Here is a 26,799-nt window from a genome sequence, read left to right on the forward strand (position 1 = left end):
GATAAGATATTAGATGTCAAACCACTCCATGATTATTAATGACTGGAAACAAAAAACTTTTACGAGCTAATGATGCATAAATGCAACAGGTTTATAACGGTGAACATGAATGTGCGATAAATATTTTTTTAAATATATGGATACGTTGGAACTTGTATCAGCATTTATGACTTGACAATGCATATATCAAAAAAATAAAAAATGTGTGTTTCCAAGGCTTAAAATGCTGCTTAAATGTCTAAAAAGCTTGCTGTTCCATTAAGTGCGGCACTGTAATTGAAAAATGTACATTTCATAAATTATGAATTAAACAATTTCACCAATTTTCCATGGTCTTAAACGTTTATTTTATTTATTATATTATTGTTTATTTTATAACAAATTACCAAAAATACAGCTCTGCCTGAAATGTATATCCATTGCAATGCGGCTGCGAAATTCTGTAAAATTTCTTCCCATGAAAGCTAACTCGAATCAAAACAGAGTTTTCGACCAAGGATGCGCTGTTACCTCGCAGTTACATCGATAGGGCCGAATACTAAAAAAACATCTTTGTAGATAATAGAAAAACAAAAATAATTGATGATTTACTTTTATTTTTCGTTTATTGGCCATATTGACAAGAATTGTTTATGTAATATTTATTAGTTGTAACATTGACATACATTGTTCGTTAAATATTTGTTTTGTTTTATTTTTATTTTTAAGAAACACAAAGTTGTTTTCTTTTAATATATTTTCCTTTTATTTCTTTATTTTTATTCTATGGTGTGAACCGGCTCTTAACTAAACATTCCTGTTTTTCGTTTATTTTTCTGTAATACATACTTAATTTTTTTTATTTAATATTACAAAATAATAAAATAAAAATAACGAAAATTATTTAAAAAAAAAATACTAATAAATTTTATCTTTATGTATTTCAATACAAATTGCAATTAAAAATAATACTACTAAAAAATAATTAAACGTTTTTTTATTTTATTTTTACTTCATTTAAATTTAACTCTCTTTTAAGATTTTAAAAGAAAAATTGCAGCTTTATGGTGTAAAAAATTATTAAATATGAAAATCAAATACTTAATTAATTTAATTCTTTTTTCTTTGATTTTGATTTAAAATAATAAGTAAGTTTTTATTGTTTGTTATGTTAAACAGAATGGAAGCCTGATTAAATAAAATTTCTTATTTATTTTTATAATTATTGCAGTAACATTTATCAAGACATACTACTTACAAATAATATGCTTTTCATAATAATAAAAATCAGTTTTGGGTATGTTCCAAAAATAAAACATTCTTAATAATAATTAATTAATTTAAAAAGAAACAAAAAACACAGTACAATTTTTGTTTTGTGTAAAATATGTAAAAACGTGTAGATTTTTTGATTTGTTTAAACTATACATTTAATATATGACAAGTAATAAAAATAAGTCTAAAACATAAACAGTTTAAAATTTGTTGCTTTTAATTTTTTTTCTTTCGACAACATTAATAACTTTAATTAACTTACATGCAATATATATATATTTTATATATGAAAAAAAGAGAAAGTACAAAATAAAATAATATTTAAATATTTATCGAAACATCAAGGCCAACCAAAAATAAAAATAGTCGTATTGCCATTCGTGCAGCAAGCAAATAGTTCCTAAGAAATTGATGGCTGAAAATACAAAATATATAAGTATTTATATCTACAATTTTCAAAATAGTTTTTAAAATTAAAAATGTTTTTAGTCTACTAAATTAAATAAACGAATAAGATTAAATGATTTGAAATTGTTCCTATCAAAGGCCGTTTTAAAGGTTTTTTTGTATTTTTAAATATCAGATATTGTAGGAATTGAAGTATAAACGCGACTCCGATGCTAATTCCACATCTCACAGTATCAAAGCAGGAAATCTTGTCGCATCTCCTTTTTTCAGTTTTGTTGGCTTGTCTCAGGTCTTTTGAGAAATTCCTTACGTGACAGTCTTAGCAGAGACACTTAAATGAATACCTGCCGAGGGATTTTTTCAGCAGAATTATGAATCTTATAAAAAATGGAAAGTTCTGTGGAGTTACAGTGATGGAAAAAATAATAGAAACATGCTTCATAATAATATTTTTTAACACATAAAAAGGTATTTGTGAAGAGTAGAAAAATATGCTTAAGTTGCTTAAATGCAACAATTTTTTTTTAAATATAATAATGCGAAATAATGACAAAACAGTAGACTTGTGATCATTATGTTGTTTTGTCCTGCCGAAAATAATAGAAACAAAATTAAAATGGTACTCTTTTTGGAGCGAAAAAGGTATCTTTGAGTATTTTGTAGAGGCACCCTTATTATTAATAACACTATTTGCCCCTATCGAATTCACCAATTAGGCACTTGTCCCTACGGTTATGGACTACCATTCGCTGGGAATTTTCGGGACAACTCTTTTTTTTTTTTTTGGTTTTACAATTTTCGATTCTTTACTTTAGGATGCCTCATAAGCTCTCAATTGGGTTTAGGTCGGAAGATTGTGATGGTCATTCCAAAACATTGATTTTATTTTGTTATAAGTGTTTGTTAGCCAATTTGGAGGGGTGCTTCGGGTCATTATCCTGCATGAACTGCCATTTGATTGGCAGCTCCTCTGCAGTTAATGGTAGCATAGCTGAATTTAAGATCCACAGCGCAAATCTTATCCTTGATTCAAAATATTGGACCTACATTAGATGCTGAAAAGTACCCTCAAATCGTAACATTTTCAAAACCGTATTTCACTGTCTTCTTTGTAAAGGGTGTCCCAAAATTAACGTAAGATTTGAATTAAATAGAAAACGCCGTTTTTAGTCTTTTGATAGTTATATTTGTATTGACTCGTAAAGTACATAGGATAGGGTTATGTATGGAATAATACATACTAACCTATACTGTTAGCTGACAAATTGCTTTTTTTTTTCAGGGTTGCCAACACTTCACTGCACAAATGGCTGCAAATTCAAATCTTGCGTTAATTTTGGGACACCCTTTATGTGTTGAATTAAACTTCTTGTTTCTTGGCCTTCTCGCCATCCGACCAACAAAACGTTATTCCAATAAGAACGGTGTAAGGCAAGTCTTTGTATAAGGTTTTTAAATTGACAGGGGTAGATTTTTGCACCCCGCGGCGGCCAATTTGTTTTGGTGACATCTGTCAAATTTTTTGTTTATTATTATGTTGTTTTATGCCAAATCATAATAGCAAGTTACACGATTGAACAGAACTTTCAAATGATAACACTTTATTTTTAAGAGGAGTGTTCGCATACGCAAACGTTGCGCGCATTGCGCTTATTTTACGGTAGATGTGGTAGCCCTTCACAGTCGACTCTTCAACGTTTGGTGGCCAAATTTGAGACGACCAGTTCAGTAATCAATCAGCCAACAGCCGAATTTTGTGCCGTTACAAGATCCAACTGACCCAGGAGCTTAGAGTAACCATCATAATTAATTTCTTATGACCAAAATTTAACCATATGGGCTACGTGCCACACAGCAAACGCCATACCATTGCATTTATAAATGTACTCGTTTGAAAAAACATTTTCAACTGTTTTTCTTGGTTAAAAAATGGTACTTGATTAAAAGTGGACTTAATCAACAGCAAGACTTAATTCTATAAGTTGGTTATTATTGTTCTGGCTGTCACTGGTCCGTTAAATTTATTCATTGAATTCTCTTAAAGAATGAAATGGTTTCTTCTAACCATACTTTTACCATTAGTGTAACAAAACGCGAAAAAGTTTATCATTTTCTTCATCTTGTTCCTTATTTTGGGCTTGAATGTAAAGTTTTAAATACTTTTTTCTTCGAATCGTTTAAGATTTTTGCAATTTCATCCATCGCTTTTCCGACTTGTCTTTGACTTTTTTCCTAAAGATTGCCATATCTAAGCTGAAGTGTAATAAAGCCGCTGGAGCGGATGGCTTGAATACCGAACTCTTTAAAGCAGCTGGAGATAAGTTGGTTAGGAGCGTGCACCAACTTATGTGTAAGATATGGTCAGAAGAAGCATGCCCGATGAATGAAACCTCAGTATCGTTTGTCCAATCCTGAAAAAAGGAAACTGCACCAACTATAGAGGAATCAGTCTACTTTACATCGCCTATAAAATCTTCTCTGCCGTAATATGTGAACGTCTAAAGCCCATAGTCAACAATAGGTATTTATCAGTGTGGTTTTAGACCAGGAAAGTCCCCAGTCGATCAAATATTCACATTACGGCAGATCCTAGAAAAACCCAAGAACACCAAATCGACACCCACCACCTTTTCATCGATTTCAATGCCGCATATGGCAGCATCTACAGGGACGAGCTGTATAGAGCCATGTCTAGTTTTGGCAGCCCTGCCAAACCCGTCCGTTTGTGCAGGATGACCATGGAGAATTCACGCTGCTCCATAAAGGTTGGAAACAACTTAACAGAACCTTTCGATGTCAAAAAAGGTTTTAGACAAGGTGATGCGCTGTCATGCGATTTTTTTAACATCGTGCTTAAAAGAATAGTGCACGGCTCACACGTCAACACTAGAGGCACTATTTTTCAAGTCTGTCCATAGCATATTGCTAATGCCATTGACATAATCGGAGAATAACTCTTGTTATCGCTGTTTCCTTGGGCTAAAAAAGCAATTGAGTGGTAAAGTCCTCTCTCGAGGGACCAAAGTGTCGTTATATAAGACCCTTATCATCCCCGTCCTGCTGTACGGTGTAGAAGCATGGACACTGACAAAAGCGGATGAAAGCACCTGGGTCGCTTCGAGAGAAAAGTTCTTCGTGTGATCTACAGTCCCGTATGCATTGAAGGGGAATGGAGGAGAAGATAAAACGACGAGTTGTACGGGCTGTACAGCGACGTAGACTTAGCCAGAAGGGTAAAAGTCCACCGGCTAAGATGGCTGGGTCACGTGGAGCGCATGGAAACCAATGCTTCGGCCCGGAATGTCTTTAAATCCATACCCACAAGACAGCGCAGAAGAGGAAGACCGTAGATCAGGTGGCGCGCACAAATGGAAAGTGACCTCAACAAACTTGAAGCGCGAAATTGGAGACATCTAGCTAGGGACCGAGCTAGATGGAGAAGTTTGTTGCGTGAGGCCCTAGTTCACACAGGACTGTAGCGCCACTTTAAGTAAGTTAGTAAGATGACTTGAATTTTGTTCATAGTATCAAAGAAAAACATCTGAAAACTAATAAACAAACTGAAAGCGCTCAAAAAATGATCTTTACATTACAATAACAGTTAAAGGATCTTGTTTCTATTATTTTGTTCAGGCGAAATCATCATTAGCCTCAAACTTTTTAAAGTGAAAACAAAAAGGTGTGTCCACAAAACAATTTTGCCATTTGAGATCATTATTAAGGACTATTAAAATATAGAAAGACTAATGACAAAAGACTTCTAAAAAAAATTTGGTGTATCGAGAATGATTAAGACCATTGTTTCTATTATTTTTTCCAACACTGTAGGTGATGATTAAATGTTTTTTCTTAATATAAGTACCAGCATCGTATTTAAATAAATTGTCGAACTATAATAGTTATTCGAATTATCTTTTGAGGTAAATTTAAATTACATCATTTTTATATAAGATGGTTTTTAAGCAGCCTAACTTATAGTATAGAAATTATTTTTGCTTATTTATTAATCAACAAATACATAAACTATAATTGTTCTACTTTTTATTTTTACTAAAACAAAATCGATAAAACTATATTTTTGTTTATATTTAATAAAAACAATAAATCACATTCGTCTACATTTTGCTTTCAAGTCAATCCAGTTTTTTTTTGTTTTAATTTATATTTAATATTATAAATATTATCATTATTATACTATAAATATTATTTAATTTGAGTTCAGTACAACGATCACAACAAACATTTAGTATAGGTAAATATTATTTTAAATTTTTTTTGTAAATATAATTTATTACTCACTTCCTAATAGTCAGACAACGTCAATATCAAATCAACTGACATAGTTATTTTTTATTTTTATTTTTTAATAATATTTAAAATAAATTCGGTTTTTTGTTTTTTAAATACAGAGTTGTTATCATCAATCTTGTGTTTACATACATATGTAGTGTAGGTACATAATAATTGTTTTTTTTAGTATAATTATATTTGACATGCATTTTAAATTTTTAAGTTGCAAATATAAAATTATTTTAAGCAACTAGAGAAGAAAAATGAAATCACTTCTGTTCTTTTTTATTTGTTTATATTTTTCTTTTTTTGTTTTAATTGATATTTCAACAATGTGAATATTTTAACTACATAACTACATGTAAAGATAGGTACACTGCAGAAACACTTTTTTATTTATTGAAAATAATAAATTAAATATTACAATAAAACTAAAAACAACATCACAACCACATTACTATTATGAATGGCTCAGCTCTGTTTGTGTATAGTTTTTGTAAATGTTTATAATCGTCATATCGTCCCTTAACCATAGATCTCCAAGACAGTATTATATTTTTTAAATACAGGCTTTAAAACAAAGCTAATCTTAAATCGAATTTAGAGATGCATGGTTAATGGAGAAATGGGACGATACAATAAATTGGTGGGCCTAAGTCTTTATACTTATTTAAGCGAAAAATATTCGTACAAATGTTTTGAATTTGTTTGAAACAAAGGATTTTAAATTAAAAAATGTAAAAAGAATTATGTTTTTAAATTGATTCGCGGACAAACTGTTTGGAATTGGACGGATTATAACCTCGTCGTCTTTGGTTATGTTATATATGTAGATAGTTATATAGAACGAAGAAAAATTAAAATCTTATAACTTATAACTAACTTATAACTAAGTTAGGAGCAATGAAAGAAAAGCTAAAACTTAACTAAAAGTAGGAACGAACTCGTGTGGAAAGGGTCTTATCACTTCGTTATGAAAGCTACTCTACCTATCGTCCCCCATATTAAGCGTTAGGAAAATAGGGAAGGATTTAAGAGGAGTTTGCGGTCTTTAATTTTGAATATCGAAATTGGAGGGAAAAACAGAGCATTCCACATTTTTAATGTGCGGTTAAAACAAGAATATCTATATTTGAAAGTGCATCAAAAATTAAGCCTAAGGGTATGGAATGCACAGCAGTGCAGCTATTTCGGCAAGGGATAAGATTTTGCTCGAAAACGCTACACCCAACCTTAAGAAACTGACAGCAGCTAATAAAAACAAAAATTTAGGGAAAGAAAAGTCTCAGAAGACCAATGGCAAATATTGGAAATGAGAATCCTGGATGGGGTTAACGATGTTATCGTTAATAGCAGGCCACCAGCACTCTTTGGGAACCATCCATGGGTTCAAAGTTCTGACATGCGAGGACGACAATACTCTCGCTTTCCTGCAGGACTTCGTCAAAAGAACGGTAGCTCCCTGGCCCAATGCTGATCTCCGCTTAATCGGTCCGAATGAAATCAGCGACTTCGTCAAACTTAAGGCCAAAATGATGATCAAAGGTCCCGCGATACCCCCAGGTTCGCGTAAAAAGATATCTTCAATCTCTAAATACGGAACAGCTAAGTTAAAGCTGGAAAGTTATGAGAGAAAGAACGGAGGAAGGTAGAGAAGTGGTGGTGCAACTTAGCCACAAATCTATACCTATAAAATTGGCTACAAAGTACGCATCGGCATCAAACGGTGCAAAATGCGGCTTATAACCAATAAGACAAACCAAGCAAGTAATAAAATATGAACATGAAATTGATTCAAAGTAATCTTCATCACAGTAAAGCCGCCAGCTCAAATCTTGTCTACATCTTGGGAAGTAGACAAATTGACATTGCCCTGATTCAAGAACCCTGGATTTCAGGTGGCAGAATTAGAGGACTACATGCATCAGACTTTCCACTATACAAAGCCACACAAGTAACAAATAGTAATATCAGATCCTGTATTTTAGCCAGGAAGAAGTTTAATCTCTTTCATTTAGCAAATTACAGTGATCCAGACATGTGTGCTGTGAAACAAAAAAGGAAGGGACTGGAACCACTGAAATAGGCAACTTAAGAAAAGAAACTAAAAGACTTTTCAACGTCGCCAAAAGAACTAAGAACAGTCAACGTATTTTTAAGGTCGAAACAAAACTAGCAAAGCTTAGCTCATGGATGGCCTTTTGCGACGACAGAGAAAGTACAAATGTATCAGCAAGACTCAGGAAAATTCTGACCAATGATTCAGTCACTCTAGGATCTTTCAAAAAACTACAGGCAGCTGGACTGAAACCGGTGGCGAAACTCTTGAGTTCCTTGTGATTACTCATTTTCCTGGCTGCGCAGCTGATATCCGCAGTCCAGAAACAGAGACTCATACAGAAACCCTAGTACCATCGGATATTATATCGGAAGAAAGGATAAAATGGGTCATTCACTCCTTTTCCCCGTACAAATCCCGTGGTCTAGACGGAAATATTCCCTATGATGCTTCAGAAGAGCATAAACCTTATCATCCCACACCTAGCTAGCATTTTCAATAATAGCCTTAAATGGGGGTATATAAGCATTTCTAGAAGATTATTACGGTTGAGGGGAGGAATGCAAACTGGCTATTTCATTAGAGCATTGTTTATGGAGGAAGTGATCAAATAATGACATCATTGAAACCTTACGACGCACGGTGCTCGAAAGAAAACAAAAGTTTCAGATATACAACGGTGACTTATCATTTTTAAAGCTGTCTTTTGATCAAATCGCAAGGGGTATCGAAGAAGAAAACCTAAACACTTAGCAGCGTTTTTGGCGACAAGAGATGATTTATAATACACATACCTAGAATTAAAAGCTGTTCAGTCTCCTCGATGCACGTATAACCCATGGATAGTAGTATTAGGGGAGGGTACGGCTTTTGAGCCAGTAAAAAGCATTGAGTTTTTGAAGCAATCAATTCTACACGATTTCTTATTGCCCATTGGACAATGCTGACAAGATCAGAACTCAATGAGCTTATCATACGCTGCCGTTGTTGTTAGTCCACATTCGAAGAACAAGGATGAGAATCTAAAAACGAATAGTAAAAGCTGAATGTACTGTCATCAGCCAAACAATTAAGTGGGTTAGAAGTTTCACACAAAAGTTTATTTATAAAAAATGTCGGAGACAAAATGGAGCCCTGGGGCACACAAGAGATTATTCTGTGGATATCAGACTACTCCTGAAGTTAAGCGGTCCAAAAGGTAATTTCTAACTCAACGAAGAAGATATTCATAAATACCAAAAGCACGCATTTTTAATTAGTGATCTTGGTGCCTAACTCCATCAAATGCCCTTGAAATATCAAGAGCAATAATCTTACTTTCTCCAAAGCGATGTAAAGATTTGTTCCACTGTTCGGTGAGATGAACCATGAGATCACCAGTGGACCTATTGCTACGAAAGCCGTATTGTCGGTCATTAAGAAGCTTTCGATCTTCGAGATATTTCTTGAGCTGATATTTAATCAGCGTTTCCAAGACTTTGGAAAGAAGGGACGTAAGTGCAATCGGTCGGTAATTAAACGGTGAGGAAGATTCGCCTTTTTTTGGAAATGGGACCAGCGGATTTATGTATGTTAAGATTTGCCCCAAGTAACTCGCTCAAGTACAGGCGGAGTCATAACACTCACCGGCAGCGTTCAATTGGCGGCGAACTGCCGAGCAAAGAAATTAGCTTTCTCTAAAGATCTAACAAATGGAGTGACATTGACAACGAGCGTAGGAACCGAGGAAGAGGAAGAGGAAGAATTCCTCATATTTTTTACAAATGATTAAAAATTTGTACTGCCTTTGGGATATTGTTGGTCATGTAAAAATTTGACGAATATGGGCGTTGCAGGCCTTCCTGGCTTGCTTAAACTTATTCCGGTGTTGTTTTATATTATGGTCGTAAGTAGCTGTATACCTCAATATTTGTATGACTTAATGGAGACGATAAGAATTCATTTGTCAACTACGGTAAGATCCTGAGAAGATAGCCAACAGAAAGTCGCCAAATGAAAGAAATAAAGGCTTAAAATGAAAACAGTCGTACTAAAAAACACGATCAATTTCTTTTCATTAATGTTTACCATCCGGACTCAAGACATTTCAATTTTCGAAAGTAAAAAATAAAGTTCCTATTTTGATGATATTATAAACGCCCAAAAACGTGCAATAAGAAACTTTTGTTATTGTTAAAAAATTGTTTAGTAATAAAGTGCAACAATAAGTGACTTTTTTGGTGTTAAAACAAAATGTTCTCCTTCCTAATCAATTCTATTTTAAATTGGTTTTATAATTTCTTAGTCCATCATCATTATGACAAAACAAAATAGTATTTTTATTTATTTTGAACTTTTTAGTTTTTGAAAAATTTAAACATAATAATTGACTTGCAAAATTTAATTACTAAAATTAAGTATTAAATTTTACATATATAAATAGAGAGATTTTGTTATAGAAATATTTTATATTATCAAAATAGATGTGTTATACGTTATTTATGTAAATGTGCTTCTGTATATTGATTAATTAATATTAATATTGTGTAATGTATGTAAATATTGTGTAAGAAACAAAACAAGTGATAATAGAGCTAAGCACTTGAACTATTGTTTTTTTTTTTTGTATCGAAAAATATATATAAAAAACATTATTTATTATTATTTATGTGTATACGATTCCAATGAATAAATTAATATCCTCTAAATACTAATTTTTAAAAAACAATTTGTATGAATTTGAATCTAGGGACAAGTAATTCAATTCAAGGTTTCAAGGTTTTTGAAACTTTATTTTATTACTATCAAAAAAACCAGGTGTACATTTATTTAAAATTCGTTTCATGATTTGTTTGTTCCTTTAGGAAAGGTAGTGATATAGCTGCAAGTAAATAGTTTAGAGGCTCCTTGATCAGTTTTAATACGAATTCCTCTATTAAAAGAAAAGCTCTTATGATTATAATTTTACAAACTTTTGTCGGAGTTTTTAAAAGAAGTCTATGCCCTGACCAAAAATATAAAAATGTTACTTTAGTTGTTTTTACATTTGTTTTTTAATAAATTAGTAGATAGAGATTATTAATATTGAGATGGAAATCTTTCGTTGTTGAAAATATATGTAATACAAAAACTTTAATAAAAGTTTCAGCTTTTACAGATTTTATATATATATTTATGTATATATATCTGGTATGTATACATATATTATGTTGTATATATTTTACCTAATACAAATACGGTTTCTTTTGTTTTATATTCATCAGCTAAGAATTTGAAGCCTGAATGATATACAAATTTTATAGTGACATTTTATGCCAAACCTCTTATTTTTATTTATTTTTCAATATATGAAAGTCTTTATGTTTAAATTATTATTTTTTATAATGAAGCCGTTTTTTAAGTTTAAATTTATGTAAATGAAAAACATCTGTGAATCTAATCTTAAATTGTATATTATTCAAAATTTAATCTTATTCTCAGCTGACAATGATTAAGTACACACATTTTTTAGTGTTGGCCATAAAATAACTTTTCTTCTGACAGTGAACAAAATATGGTAAGCTTAGGGCTCCTATGCTTATTAACCTACTAAATTGTATCATATTCACTAAGTTTTAAGTTTTAATAAGAAACCAAACTCATAGCACTATTCGAAATAACTACATACTTAAAAGATCTAAATCACTTATGCAAAACGGTAGAACTAAATTTTGAACACCGATAATCGGCTGAGATTAAAGAATCAAACTGTTGATATTCCATATTTTTCGATGGACATTGACGACTGCGCCCTTGCTCCTCAGTAAGGATTTAGTAGTCTTTCCAGTCAGAAAAGATTGGGCGGATGGTCCGGTTACGAAAGACTTCAAAACCACTATCTTTACTGAAGTATCAAGTATGGAGTTGGTTCGGGAATCTTTTCTGAATTGTTAAATTTCTCAAGTCTTTTCGGATATCTGATTGTGAAATGGTGTATTTCTGCATTGATAGCCAGGTGGCTGTTTTAGCTTTCAGTTCGTCCACAACATCATCTATAGTGGTCCAACAATTTCGGGATGAACTATCCAGCCTCAAAATCAACTTTCGTGTCACTCTTATTTGGGTTACAGGACATAATGGCATTGAAGGGAGCTGATGAGTTGGCCCGGCAAGGATCGGCACTTCAAGCTCACTTCCGGAAAGGGTTAATATTCCTATTGGACCTATGAAGGTCAGTTTTTTGTTTTCATTTTTGCTGACAGAATCCAACAGCAGGTGGAAAAATCTAAGCGACTGTACCATAACCAAGAAGATATGGCCTAACTATAACAAAAACTGTTCTATTGAACTTTAATGCAGACCCAGGCATGATATAGCCAGGTTCAATACAATATATACCGAACATTGGCCTATAGGAGAGAATGCAGAAAAGATGAATATCCCTCACAATTCTGACTGCCTTAGCTGCGGAGACCAGCATGAAAGAGAAACTGCGATTCACTTTCTCTGTAAATGTCCTGTCCTGGTAAGATCTAGAATGAAGGGGCTTTGCGTAAAGATCTTGATTAACTTTCCGAAAATCAAAGACCTGATTTTCTTTCTGAATGTGACGAAATGGCTCTAGAATCGCAAATGTTGTCAATATATTATATCCATCATAATATTATGTTCAACGAGTTTATGGTACCAAAACGGCGCTTTCCAGCGGTAATCGAGTCGCGCAGCATGGGCTGTCTGTGACTGGCATCTCTACCTTAACACCTATCTACGTATCGGAGCATATAGAAATACCAAAAAGCCTGGCAAAAAGGCAGCATGCATATGCCTCATACATTAGATAAATAGGTGTTTTAAAGTGCTGCAGTTATGGAGTTATCTTGTTTCCCCGTCTAAAAAGATCTTAGAAACGATAAAATCATGGATTGTATCAATCTAGATAAAAGCGATGCTGTGAAAACAGTTAAGTTCATTAGATTGTGTTGTACCTTCACTAAGCTCGCATGAAACAAGAGAAATTTGCTCGCATAGAATGTGAAAGCGTGGTGGACTATGCTTCCTTTGGAGAGAAGGAATAACGCACGCAATCGATGTAGTTGCCAAGAATTTGTAAAGATGGCCTCTCAGGACCAGTAACTGGTTGTTGAGACAATGAAGATCATGGGCTACAATTTATTGTAGAAGACAAACGGCTGAGAAAACTAATGAGAAATTTATTGGATCGAGATATCTTATAGTCAAAGCCTCAACTTTTGAATCAATTGGCTAATGGAATTAGGTCATAGGTTTAAATTGAAAAAAATGTTTGTCAAATGAGCGATGCCTTATTCAATGCTTACAAAGTGCGTTTCGGCTGCTGTACAACTGTTCAAATACGATTAAGATTTCATCACAATCACCACATATAAATGTGATAGAAAATTTGTGAATTTACTTGGAGGACCGTGTAAGATTGCAACAGATTTCCAATCGGAGCTGTCTCAAAAGAGTGTTAGCTGAAAATACCTCCCTCGTACTGTAAGAAGTAAGTTGAATTTATGCCTTGAATGATAAACGCCCTAATATATATATTCTATAGCACAATATTTAACAAGGGACAGAAAATTATTAACATATAGACAAAATAAAAGCGGACCGAGTTGAAAGCCTTGTGGCACACCACGTGAAAATGAAGAAGATCAGAATGAACGAAAAGTTTAACTGCAGTTTTTGAAAAATTTAAAAGTTTGAAAAAGTTTTTCACACAAAATCGAATGGTCAACCATATCAAATGCCTTAGAGAAATCTAATAGGATAAGAAAGCTTTTATTTTCTTTATCCAAGGCAAGACGGATGTTTTCTGTTATTTTTAACAATGCCGTTATGTAGCTCTGACCTTTTCAAAAACCTGATCCTTGAAGTGTGAGTAACTTTATAGAATCAAGGTATGAAGTAATATTTTTTAATAAAGTTCTTCCAAACACTTAAGATAGAAAAGCTAATATAGAATAGGCATTATTTTAGCTAATTTCCACTGTAGTCGGTGTTCACTTGTAGTTAATATGCTGTTGAAAACATGAGTAAACTACTACCACTACTTCCTTACTATCCACTTATCTAAAACAGAAACCATTATTAGAAAAATCAGCATTTCTGGATGTAAATGTTGGGTTGGTTGAAGCTAAATAATTCGATGATATTTTGAAATACATTTTTGTTGACTTAATTTGCATCAGTTTCATTTACACAATTATTCTTCTTTTGTTGACTCCTAATTGACGAAGATTGATTCGTCCCGCAAGCGATGGACTTAACCTATTGAAGTAAATATCCTGCAGTTACAACTTGGTTACGATCAAAACGATACGCATCTAAATGTTCAGGTTAACGGGAGCGTTCGGTCGGAAGAAAGCATGTCCGACGAGCGGAACTACAGAGGCATTAGCCTTTTAAACATCACATGCGTGATCTTGTCAAGCGTATTATGTGAACGCGTAAGCCATTTACTGACGAACTAATTGGCTCTTACCAGTGTGTCTTCAGACCTGGAAAATCTACCATCGACCAAATTTTCACTCTATGCCAAATCCGGAAAAGACCCAAGAACATAACATCGAAACACACCATCTTTTCATTGATTTTAAAGCAGCTTATGACAGTGTAGACAGGAACGAAATATACCGTGCCATGTTGAATTTTGGCATCCCTACCAAACTGATACGACTTATCAGAATGACACTGGAAAATACTCGTTGCTGCGTTAAAATTGCAAGAGCCTCGACCGAAACCTTGGAAACCACCAGAGGACTTCGACATGCGCTGTCATGTAGCTGCTTCGATATTGTTCTTGAAAGAGTGGTGCGGAACACCAACGCCAATACAAGTGGCACCATCTTTCAAAAATATACACAATATCTTGGATAAGCAGATGACATCGACATTATGGGAAGAACCAAACGAGTAGTGACGGGTGGCTTCTCTAATATCGAGTCTAAGGCAAAGACTTGGTCAAAACGTGACAATTAACAGGTATAACTTCGAGGTAGTAAACGAATTTGTCTATCTGGGCACTGCTGTTAATTTCTTTGGCCTAAGCAAGCAGTTTAGGAATAAGGCCATATCGCCAAGTAACAAAGAGACACTGTACAAAACTTTAATCATCCAAGTCTTGCATCAACCCTCTCCCAGTCTGATGAAGGATCTCTTGGTATCTACGAGAAGAAGGTTCTGCCGGATCTATGGTCCGGTTTGAGTCGACAGACAAAGTAACATCTGGTGCAGAAGATATAATCATGAGTTATGAGAGCTGTACAACGACTTGCCACTGGTTGTCCAACGCTTAAGATGGCTAGGGCATGTAGATCGAATGAACATCGAAGCTCCAGCCCGTAAGGTTTTCAACGCCAAGCCTGAGGGAACAAAAAGCAGAGGCAGGGCTCATCTCAGGTGGAGTGATCAAGTTGAGGCCGACACACATCAAATTGGTATTCGAAACTAGAGACAGCAAACTAGAGATCGGGTAAGCTGGCGAAAGTTATTACTTGAGGCCCATGAGCACAATGCGCTGTAGCGCCAACTAAAGGAAAAATAAGTTATACGCCGAGTTAAGTTTTGAGATTAGTTGTCGAATTTGATGAGAAAAACAAGGTTTAGTATTTTTAGTGATGCTTTTCGTTATTGGTGGGACGTGTCTATTAAAGAGCGTTAAGATATCTTCCCTTAGAAAACCCAATTTTTGATTAGATGCTGCAGGTAGTAGAGAGAACTCCAGTTAAAACTACGAAGGTCTATCTCTAATAAAGCTTAGTTTAGGGATATTTTGCAAAAATATCAAGCAAGGAACTTATAGATGTTTTATGGCCAAAATGTGTTTCATTTGCTGTATGAGTATTTAAAACGTTAATGTGCCCATATCATTTCTTAGTGACTTAAGTTTTCGTTTCCTTTAATTCAAGCCTTTGATTAAAAATATTACTACGTTTATTTAAAAGAACCAAGGGTTTTATTTTAACTAATTCAATTTAAAGCAATGTTTAATGTGAACTTTCAAGAAAACAATTACAAAAGAAACATATTTGTTCACTCTCAGAGAAAAGTTAATTTCTTTTCTAGCCCAACCTTATAATTTATGTATTTTGTATAAATACACTAATTCTTTTCTGTTTACCTAATTTATAAGAGACAATCATTTATTTTTGTTCCTATATTTTCATTTTCGTTTCTGTTTTTTTTTCTTTTACACAGACAAATTAATAACAACAAAGAAGTAGTTATTTTGTTTTGTTATTTTTTAAATACATCAACTTACACTTTTGACATTTATTTAATATTTTATTATTTATTATTTTTTGTTTTATTTTATTTTAAACACAAAATACTAACCTGTTTTTTTTTTGTTATTTATGTAAATCAGATTCCATCAACATAAGAACTGTTGTCAGCTGGTTTCTTCTTCATCCTGGTCGTGTTTTACTTTTTTATTTTTGTTTTATTTTGTTATTTTTTAATAATTAATCTCTCACAAATTTTATATATCACCACTGAAACTATGTTCAACTTTAAAAAAAGAAACAAAAGCTTTCGCTTTTCATCTTTTCCTTCCTCCCTCTCTTCTTCCTCTTCTTCTCTTTTACTTCTTTCTTCGTTTAATGTCGCTTAATAATTTTTGTTTTATTATATAATTAAGAATTATTATTATTTTTTTATTTTTTGTTTCATTGTCTCTCGAATATAATTTAACAATTGACTCGTTTAAAAAATAGCATATGTATATCATTTTTTGTTTAATATATGCAAATCTATAGGTGTATATTATAATGATTTTTGTGTAAATACTATACGTCGTTGTAAAATTGTGTATCATATCTCTTTTTGTTTAAACTTAAAATTCAATTTTTGGACGTTTCAGTATCGATTTCTTTTTGTTTTACCACTTTCTTTAAGAATGTATTATTTTATTTACAACCCATCAGGATAATTGTTTTGAGCGAGTTGGCTTAATATATCATCCATATTATTTACTGGTTGATATAACATGTTATCTCTAAAAACATTAAGAAGAAAAATAATTAAAATAAAAATTTTAAATAAAAATTAAATACTAAAAAACATGCAAAAAATAAAAACCTTAAAACATTAGCTTAAACAAAAATTAAAGCAACCAACAACAACAACAATAAGAAGAACGCAAAAACAACAAAAACATTAACAATAAATTTGAGCACCAACAACAAATAACAAACAAAAATGTTTGAGCACCAAAAACATTAAGCACATGCAAACATTTAGTAAAAAACATTTAGTTTGTCGTTATTCTTTTTGTTAACAATTTTTAAAAAATATAAACATTGATCTAGCTAAATGTATTTGTGTTAAATAAAACACACAAAAATAACAATGTACACATTTTTCTAAGTTGGTATTATTGTAAAACAATTAAAAATTTTATGATCAATGGTGGGTTATTAATATATTTTTTGTTTTTTTTTTGTATGGTGAGTGGGTGAGCAGTTTTTTTACATCTTCTTTTTTGAGGAAAAAAGAAAACAAAAACAATTCTGTTTTGCCACAAAGAATTAATATTTAAAAAACAAAAAAAAAATTATTATTTTTTGGATCTTTTTGTTTTTGATCAGCGATATATCTTATCATCACTATTCAAGCAACCAAAATACTTTATACTAAAGAAAATTACAGATGCATTATGGTGCTATTCTGGAAGCTGTAAATTAAAGAAAAGAAAATAGAGAAAATAATGGCGTGATTAGGCTAAGGATAATTAAGTTTTGTTTTTGTATAAAGGTTGTACTTTTCTTTTTTTTAAAAAGCAATCATTAGCATACGTTTGATGATGTTATTGGGAAATGATACATGTTGAGCCTTTTTGTTTGTTTGATGTTGACCAATATTTAATATTTCGATGAGGATATAAAATGTAATGTAAAAATGATGATAAGTACGATTTTAACATAGATATAAGGTCATAAGGTTTATTCTTATTGGATATACACTATATCAAAAAATTGTTCGTACAGGTGATTCTTCAAAATACTAGCTATGGTATTTAAAGAAAAACAGATTTTCAACCATTCTTTTTTCAATTTTGGTATTGTTTATTATATGAGGATTGAAAAGAAAACAAAATAAATTAGTATAAACTTCATGTAGAAAAAAAGATGCAACAAAATAGGCAAAAGTAGGAAATCAAATGTCAAAAAATTGCACGTACAGTGATAAAAAACTTAATTATGTATATATGGGTTATTATACAAAAGTTGGGTAACTCGATGTCATCAACCAATACATACAAAGTCTTATTATATTTTATTGATTTATTTTGAAACAATGGAAAGACCTTTATTTAGTCACCCAATTTCAGACTGTCATGCGAGAGGTCTTGGGTTTATTTTTAAGTGATCATTATTAATTCCTAAGATATTTTTACTAATTTCTATTTAATTTTATTATAATACTTTCAAAACTGTGTCCCTGGCAGTCAAGTTCGGTAGTTTTTAAATATCTTACAATGTACTCAAAAAAGTGACTGGCCCGATTGAGAACAATATATTAATAAGATTAGCTATCATATACACCAGGCTTGCCAGATTGGGCTATTTATCGGAAATTGGGCTATCTTTTTCCAAAATTGCCGACAACAATTTCAGTATGACAGCCCAATCATAATTGGGCTATAAATAGCCCAAATCTCAAATTCAAAATTTGGAAGAACAATGGAATAAGCTCCCTTTATTCGATTGGAGTCCATTTTTTCCCTCTAAATTTCAAACGAAATTGGAAGAATTTTGGACAGAGTTGGCTCTGAATGTAAAAAACATTTCGGGTGAATTAGTTTTCGGGGATTTGGCGTATTTCGTAATACAATTGTTAACTTTACCTGTGAGCAACGCTGTAGTAGAAAGAACATTTTCTTTCATGAATTGTGTAAAAACAAAACCAAGAAATCGATTGACTACAGCATCGCTCGATGCAATTATGTGCTTACGTATTGATGCTACAGTTAAAAAAATTTGTTGTAAAGTTTTTTTACCCTCGATTGAAATGATAAATTTAATCAATCGTGATAAAAATCACCATGACGATGACAGTGACGATGACGATAACTCTGATAAGATATCGCTTTTCTAGACTGATTTGCAGCAGTTACCCTTACAGCAGAAATTTTTTTGGGAACCAAACTTTTCTTTATTTAAACTTTCTTTAACGGATACAGACATTTTTTTCCTTAGCCTCTCTTACGACAATTTAAAAATATCTTTATACAAACGCTTTACAGGGTTATCAAATAAGACAAGCAACTAAGAGAATGTTCAAATGCTAGATAAGCATGCACAGGTTTTTTTCAAAACCCACCTCTGTCTACCAACTCCTACTCTCACCTCCCCGAGGTGAGCATCGGGTGCCTTGTACCTCAACTGGAGATTGTATTTTAACCCCAGTGGACAGTTGTTTGATATAACAAACGAGAGAGAGCGGAAGAGGTGTTTCCACTTATGCACCTTCCCTTCCCTTCACTTAGACGGCAGTGGAGGAAATACCGAAATGGAATCAACGGTGGCGACTACAGTTTCAGTCAGGTTGAACTACTTATTACATTACACACTACTCAGCACATAAATGTACAAAGTAGATAACACAGCACCTTGAGCGACTAGACTATGTTAGGTGATAGGTTAGGTTAACGTGGCTGCGGATTTAGAATCCACACACTTAGGTAGAAAAAAGGCCCATTGTGATACCACATGAACCTAGAGAATTAATTCTTACTAGTCGAATCATTTTGAGCTTTTTATAAAGCGAAGAAGATATTAGATATCCTTTTTTGCTAGTTCACTGTGATTATCAAAAGAGTAGTCTCCCAGATGAAGTTTGCGTCTTAGTGAAAGAGCAGGGCAAGTGCAGAGAAGGTGAGAGATTGTTTCCTCTTCTTCAGAAGAAGTCATTTGAAGCTACAGCAAGTCGTATTGCGTGTCTGCTTATAAAACAGTGTCCCGTAAGGACACCTATTAGGGAGCTAATATTAAGTCTGCTTTGAGATAACAACTCTTTAGAGCGCTTTAGGTCCAGTGAAGGCCATATGAGTTTTGTGGCTGCGCATGTTGGTAAATTGTGCCACCTAGAATTTGTTATCGCAAAAGCTGTTTCTTTTAGCAGAAGTTTACATGCAGCTATCGGTATACCTATCTATTTCCTTTCAGGTGAAATAGGTATGACGGTTCCATTTTTAGCGAGTTCATCGGCTCTACAATTTCCTGTTATGTCTCTGTCCCCGGCACCCAACAGAGGTGAATGTTAAATTACTGCGCCATCTCCATAAAAGACAATCGAGGGCCGTTTGAGATTTGATTGAGACACCGCCAAAAGATTTAATAGCAGCCTAACTGTCAGAGAAGATGCGGATATTACAAGTTGATATCATGTTTTCTCTTAGCCAGTAGAGAACCTCTTTGATCGCTAAAATTTCCGCTTGGAAGACGCTACAATGATTAGGGAGGCGGAATGAGATGCTTAGATTAAGCTTTTCTGAGTACACACCACTCTACCAACTCCCTCATTTGTCTTGGATCCATCTGTATAAAAATGAATACTTTTGTATTCCAGGAGTTTTTTGTCTTCCCATTCATCTCTGGATGGAATGGATACCTGGAAGTTTTTTCCAAATACTGGTTTAGGAATAGTGTAGTCTATGTACTTTAGTATAGAATCAAAGAGGTTCAAAATGATGGAGTACCCCACATTGTTGTTGGTTCATTGAGATGAGGCGTCGAGTCATATCGCTGTACTGGCTGCCACTTGTTTACTGAATATGTCGAGGGGTGTCAGATGGAGGAGAATGTCTAACGCTGCTGAGGGTGTGGTTCTCAATGCTCCGCTTATGCAGAGACATGCAGTGCGTTGGATTCTGCTGAGTTTGTCGTAGTATGTGACTTTCCCCAGAGCAGTCCACCATAATACAACCCCGTACATAAGTATTGGTCGGATGACCGATGTGTATAGCCAGTAGGTTATGCGAGGTTGAAAACCTCATTTGCTTCCTATGGCTTTCTTGCAAAGGAAAAGAGCTGCTCTAGCTTTTTTAGCTCTTTCCTGAATATTAGATTTTTGTCCAATATCAGACCAAGATATTTGGCTTCATTGGTAAAAATTAGTGGTACACCTTTTATTGAAGGAGGTACAATTACTGGGATCTTGTATTTTCGTGTGAAAAGGACGAGGTCTGTTTTATGAGGAATAATACTAAGTCCGCAGTGATCAGTCCATCTAGTGAGCATATTGAGTGCGTTTTGGAGGAGGTCTCTCAGTGTACGAGTATTAGGATGTTCTCCTGTGACGGCGATAGCAACATCATCGGGATACGCAACCACTCTATAGCCTTCCCTCTCAAAGGATATTAGTAGTTCCTTAACCACTTTGTTCCAAAGGAGAGGGGACAGAACACCACCTTGCGGAGTTCCTCTACTGACAGACCTTTTTGTGCAAAAATCCCCCAACTAAGAGTTGATGATCCTGCTTTTTAGCATTAGATTAATCCACTCGCGGATTGAGTATTCGACGTTTAAGGCGTCATAGTAGAACTGATAGCGGACGTGTCAACGTTGTTGAAAGCGCCCTCAATATCCAGGAAGGTAAAGTGATAACAACACAAGACAATAATACAAAACAGAAGGACAGAAGAGAAAGAACAATAGACAGAAAGAACACATGACAACAGCACGCGGTAGGTTTCGAGACGGTGTCCCATCTTTCTACTAACCACGCTCACTGATGCTTGATTTCGGTGATCGATGGGAACTGAAGCTTTATCAGTGACTAGGCCGTTGCCTGGTTGAACTACTCAGTGAACCTTATACGGCTACTACGACATATTCAAAGCCCAGGTCTGTAAGAAGCGGTTATGCCAGCTCTTGCCCTTAGAGTTAAATCCTTCAAGTTGAAAATCGTGCGTCAGAGTGATCTGGTGACCACATAAAGAAAGCCCAGTTGCGAAGCACCAACCTCAGATACGAACGGATTTACTGTTGACAACCCACGCAAACGAATTAAGGACAACGAACTTGGGATATGGAATTTCCCTTAATAGAACACGTGCAGCCGAAGAATTAGAGGAGGATAAAAAACTGCGATACTTGGTATGGGACTGCTACCAATAAAACCAACAGTTTGTTTGGACGCGGCTTTGTCATTGGAGCTAGACTTAGGCAACAAGTCTTGAGCGAATGCCCACTCACAAGTAACCTCTTTTAAAGTTCTCTGCCGCGTCTCTGTATCAAGAAACAGTGGCAACATGATGGGTATCAAGCAGCCACCGACAAGAAACCCCTGGTTTGATGAGGAATGTCGGTAGGCAAATGCAGCCAAAAAACAGGCACTCAAAGCAGTGCTGCATAAAAGGACGAGAGCTGCTGACGAGCTCTATAAGCAGAAGAGAATAGAGGAACACCGACTACTAAGAAGGAAAAAAGACAAGCATGAGAAACGTGCGTTTCAAAAGCAGGAATGAATTTTGAATGTTTTATGAGCAGGTTAAACGAAATTCATAAGCACATAAACCTCGAACCGATGGCTGCAAAGACCAAACTGGAAAAATCATAGTAGAACCGTAGTCAATGTTGATTTGGTGACGAAGAACCAAATTCCGCTGTCAGGCAGGATAATCCATTTAATATAGACTACAAAAGCTAACAATACCGTCTTCCCGACTTAGACGAAGTAAAGATTGTCATATCTACGCTGAATTCTAACAAAGCCGCTGGAGCAGATGGCTTGAATTTGGTTGGGACCATGTGTAACGACTTATCTGTAAGATATAGTGGGAAGAAAGTATGTCCGATGAATGGAACCTCAGTATTGTTTGCCCAATTCTGAAAAAAGGAGACCCTCTTAGCTGCACAAACCACAGAGGAATCAGTCTACTTAACATCGCTTATAAAATCTTCTCTGTCATCAACCTGATAGCTCCTTATCGGTGTGGTTTTAGGCCAGGAAAGTCTACATTGTCAAATATTCACATTATGGCAGATCCTGGAAAACCCCAAGAACACCAAATTTACACCCACTATCTGTTCATAGATTTTAAGGCCGCGTATGACAGCATCTACAGGAACAAGCTGTATAGAGCAATGTCTACTTTTGGCATCCCTACCAAACTCATCCGTTTGTGCGGGATGACCATGGAGATCTACGGCCCCATATGAATTGAAGTTAAGAGGATAAAAAGATAGAACGACGAGCTGTACGAGCTGTACAGTGACGTAGACTTAGCCAGAAATATAAAAGTCCCAAAGCCTAAGATGGCTGCATCACGTAGAGCGCATGGAAACCAATTTTTAAGTACCTGGTAAATTGTTAAAACTATTTGCAATTGTGGGTTGGAAATATTTAATTTGACTAAGAAACAAACTTTGTTGACAAAAAATTGTTATTAACCTAAGAACGGGCACAAACACTTCACGAAATACGATGTAAACTCACAATAGCTCGAACTTGGTCGATTGTCATTATTTTAAAATCTTTCTTAATTAGATTACCTCTTTATTAACGTGCTTCTTATTTATTTTAAAATCAACTACAATTGCTGACTGGAGAAAAACAAAACCTGTCAAAATCAGAAAAGGGATTAAATTAAATTTGTTAAAATAGAGAATGCCTTTATTAGTTTTTGCGTTTCTTTTTCAATTGATTTCAGATTTAGAACGTAAGGTAAAATATCTGAAACTTTTAAAAATGGATATAAAAAATATATAAAGAGAAAAAAGTAACGGTTAGTTCATGTTAGAGGTTGGAAATTAGCGTTGTTGACTTTTCAATATTATAAATGGTTCTTCTATATTTCATTAAACGTTTCGTTTTTTATTTTTCATTTTTTGACGAACTAAACGATTGTACATTTTAATTAATCACAAAAATACAGGTTCTATCGTAATAAAAGCTCTTCCAGACTAACTCACTAAATATTGACATTAAAAGGGCAGACAAATTTTGTGGGAAAACAATTATTTTGATATGTTTTTTTTGAAAACAACTGTCAAGGAAATCAAAACCACGTAAAGTGGAAAAGCCTTTCCGACATCTTACTTAGTTCTAAGAATATAAAGCAGCGTATGCGATTTTCAGCAAAAGAAAATCTTTCAGAAATCGACTTGCAGAAATTGGCCAAATGTTCTTTTTAGTGACAAAACCAAGATAATTTTATTTGGTTCTGACTGCAGAATTTATGTGAGAAGGAGGACCAATGAAGAGCTGGAAACACCTAGGAACACCATAAAAACAGATAAGCACTGTGACGAAAACATCAAAATCCTATTTATTGGACACAAAATAATATTACCAAGGAAACTTATTTGGACGTTGTAATGCTTCTATATCCCTTTAGGGGGGACCAGCAAGATAACGGCCTCAACAACACGGCCAAGTTAGTGACCAGGTGGTTTCAGCAAAATAATGTGCAGGTACTGCAATAACCTTCTAAATCTCCGGATGTTATTAAAGGTTCTTTTATTGTAAACAACATTTATAATCACACAAAAGAAGTGTTTTGGAAAAAATCGGTTTCACTCTTATTATTTTGGCCACCACTGTACTGGCGTAGCATATCGGAGGTTTCATGAGTTTAACATAATATACCACCTGTAAATTTTTTTGCTCTTAAGCTTGAGCATAACAGATTAACTTATTCGTTTAAAATAATAATAGAAGGCAATTAAGAATATTTCGTTTTAAATAAACTCTTAAAAGCTCGCGTCACAGACGCTTATGTGGTCTCAATCTTGTAAAATTTAAGGATGACTGACTTCTCTTAATTTGTAAGATAGTTAAATACTTATTATGCGGAGATGATCTAAAAAAGAGATCATTAAAATCTGTCCAACTGACTTTTGCAACATTTGTATACGTGTGAAAACAAATTATAATCGGGTTTTCCAATAAGGACTTGACAACTTTAAATTTAATTTGTGACCGTATGTTTTTACTAATAATAGAACTGTCATTGTTAATTTATTTAGTAAACTAAACAAAACAAAGATTTTCGCAGTCGGAGACACTTTAAAACCGATTACTTTAATTGTGGTTCGTAATTTTCATCCAAGCAGACATGCAAAAACCTTTTGTGACGTTACTGTGTCAGTGAGACAGGTGTCGAAATATCCCTGCCATTCAGGCGTCCGTAAACGATCCAAATCATTCTATTTTGCAGCGTTATCAAGAATTGAGTTTGCAAGGTCGTTTTCAATGACGAATCTCATTTTTGATTCTATTGGTTCTTTAATAAGCAAAATAAGCTTAAAATCCTCACTGTAGCCACAATTAATAATAATTTCTTAATTCGGTTTGCAGGCCGTAGCTTTATTAGGCTACATATTTTCTCCGTCGTAACGTTATTTTAAATGGCTAGCGTTTTCTCGCCATAATTATTTTGAAAGTTTCAACAGGTTGGTGCCGCAAGCACCACAGCACACATAACAATGGATTTAATGAAGAATAATAAGTTTGATCGGCGTGCTATCTCAAGAAACGGGCTGGTCAATTGGAAGATGAAAATTCGAAGGTATCTTCCTCCGTTTTCTCGTTTTCACATCCTCTACATAAATCAGATGAGCCGATACTCATTAGGATACTTATAGTAAGGCAGTTGAGGGCTACCTAGATGCAAAAGGAATTTTGTTTTGCGATTGGCAATCTTTGGGCATAGATTCATAGAAACTCTGCAAGTTTCAAGAGCCTTACACCTGCTTTTTGCGATTTCAATGCATTCAGTGGATTTGTTCACTTAACTGTATTTATGGCAATATGGCTTGTACTGAGCATTGATCCCTTTTTTTACGATGCCAGAACCTACCCCATCCTCCGTTTTGGAACAATCCATAAAGACAGATACATGCTTTATTTTTATGATACTGTTTTAAATTCAGTCCTTCCTTGTGGGAAATTCTGTTTTTGCTTCTGGTTTTAAGGCTTCAAATAGTCTGTCTGAGTGTCAATGTCTTAGTTAATAGTGTTCTGTATATTATCCTGTAACCAAAGGAAGAACTTTTTCAGTTATTATACCGTATAAGATGTAGTGTGCTTTTGGCCGCTTGTTCCTTTACGAATATATCGAGAGGGACTAGCAAGAGAAATGCCTCCAGGGCTGCAGTTGGTGCAGTCCTCATGGCACTTGTAATTCATTGAATTTGTATCATATCTTAAAAATTGGTAACCCTTTCAAGGGCTGGCCACCATTCCAAACATGCCTATGTTAAAATTGGGCATACAACGGTAGTGTACAATGTACATCCACAGAATGGTTTTTATCTTCTACCAAAAATTCTGCTCCTGGTATAGAAGGCAACTGAGGATTTTCTTTGCAGTTTAATTAACGATCAAGAACCAGTTCAAGGTATTTTGCGTACCAATGATGTGTAGGTCGAGTATTGAGGCAGAGACGGCAAAAATGGGTTTAACGTTTAATGAGGGCATAACAAAGTACATGCTGTCGTAGAGAAAGGACCTACAACCCCGACGTGTTGGTCAAAACTTCACCATCGACAGACGTAACTTTGAGATAGTCAAGGACTTGGTCTACCTAGGCTCCGCTGTTAACGCAGAAAACAACACCAGCCCAGAGATCAAACGAAGAATAACTCTTGCTAACCACTTTTTCTTTGGGCTAAGAAAACAATTGAGTGGAAAAATCCTTTCTCAAAGGACCAAAGTGTCGCTATATAAGACCCTTATCATCCCCGTCCTGCTATACGGTGCAGAAGCATTGACAATGACAAAAGCGGATGAAAGCACCTTGGGTCGTTTCGAGAGAAAAGTTCTTCGTGTGATCTACGGTCCCGTACACATCGAAGGGG

The 26,799-nt window shown here is 34.3% G+C and overlaps 1 protein-coding gene across 4 annotated transcripts in view; it reads right to left on the minus strand.

The window, feature by feature from the left end:
* Nucleotides 1-579: 579 nt before the first annotated feature.
* The window catches only part of LOC129944518 (signal transducer and transcription activator), a 53,112-nt gene continuing 26,892 nt past the window's right edge, over nucleotides 580-26,799 (minus strand). For 3 of the 4 annotated variants that reach the window (XM_056054015.1, XM_056054022.1, XM_056054006.1), the window contains 3 exons: nucleotides 17,640-17,666; nucleotides 16,328-16,988; nucleotides 580-1,669 (listed from right to left, as the gene is read on the minus strand). In XM_056054015.1, the coding sequence (XP_055909990.1) occupies nucleotides 16,904-16,988; nucleotides 17,640-17,666 (112 nt within the window). In that variant the 3' untranslated portion in view covers nucleotides 580-1,669; nucleotides 16,328-16,903. The remainder of the gene's footprint in view (nucleotides 1,670-16,327; nucleotides 16,989-17,639; nucleotides 17,667-26,799) is intronic. The other variant, XM_056054031.1, reaches the window with a different exon arrangement.

This window comes from Eupeodes corollae, chromosome 1 (genome assembly GCF_945859685.1).
Source record: "Eupeodes corollae chromosome 1, idEupCoro1.1, whole genome shotgun sequence".
NCBI lineage: Eukaryota > Metazoa > Arthropoda > Insecta > Diptera > Syrphidae > Eupeodes > Eupeodes corollae.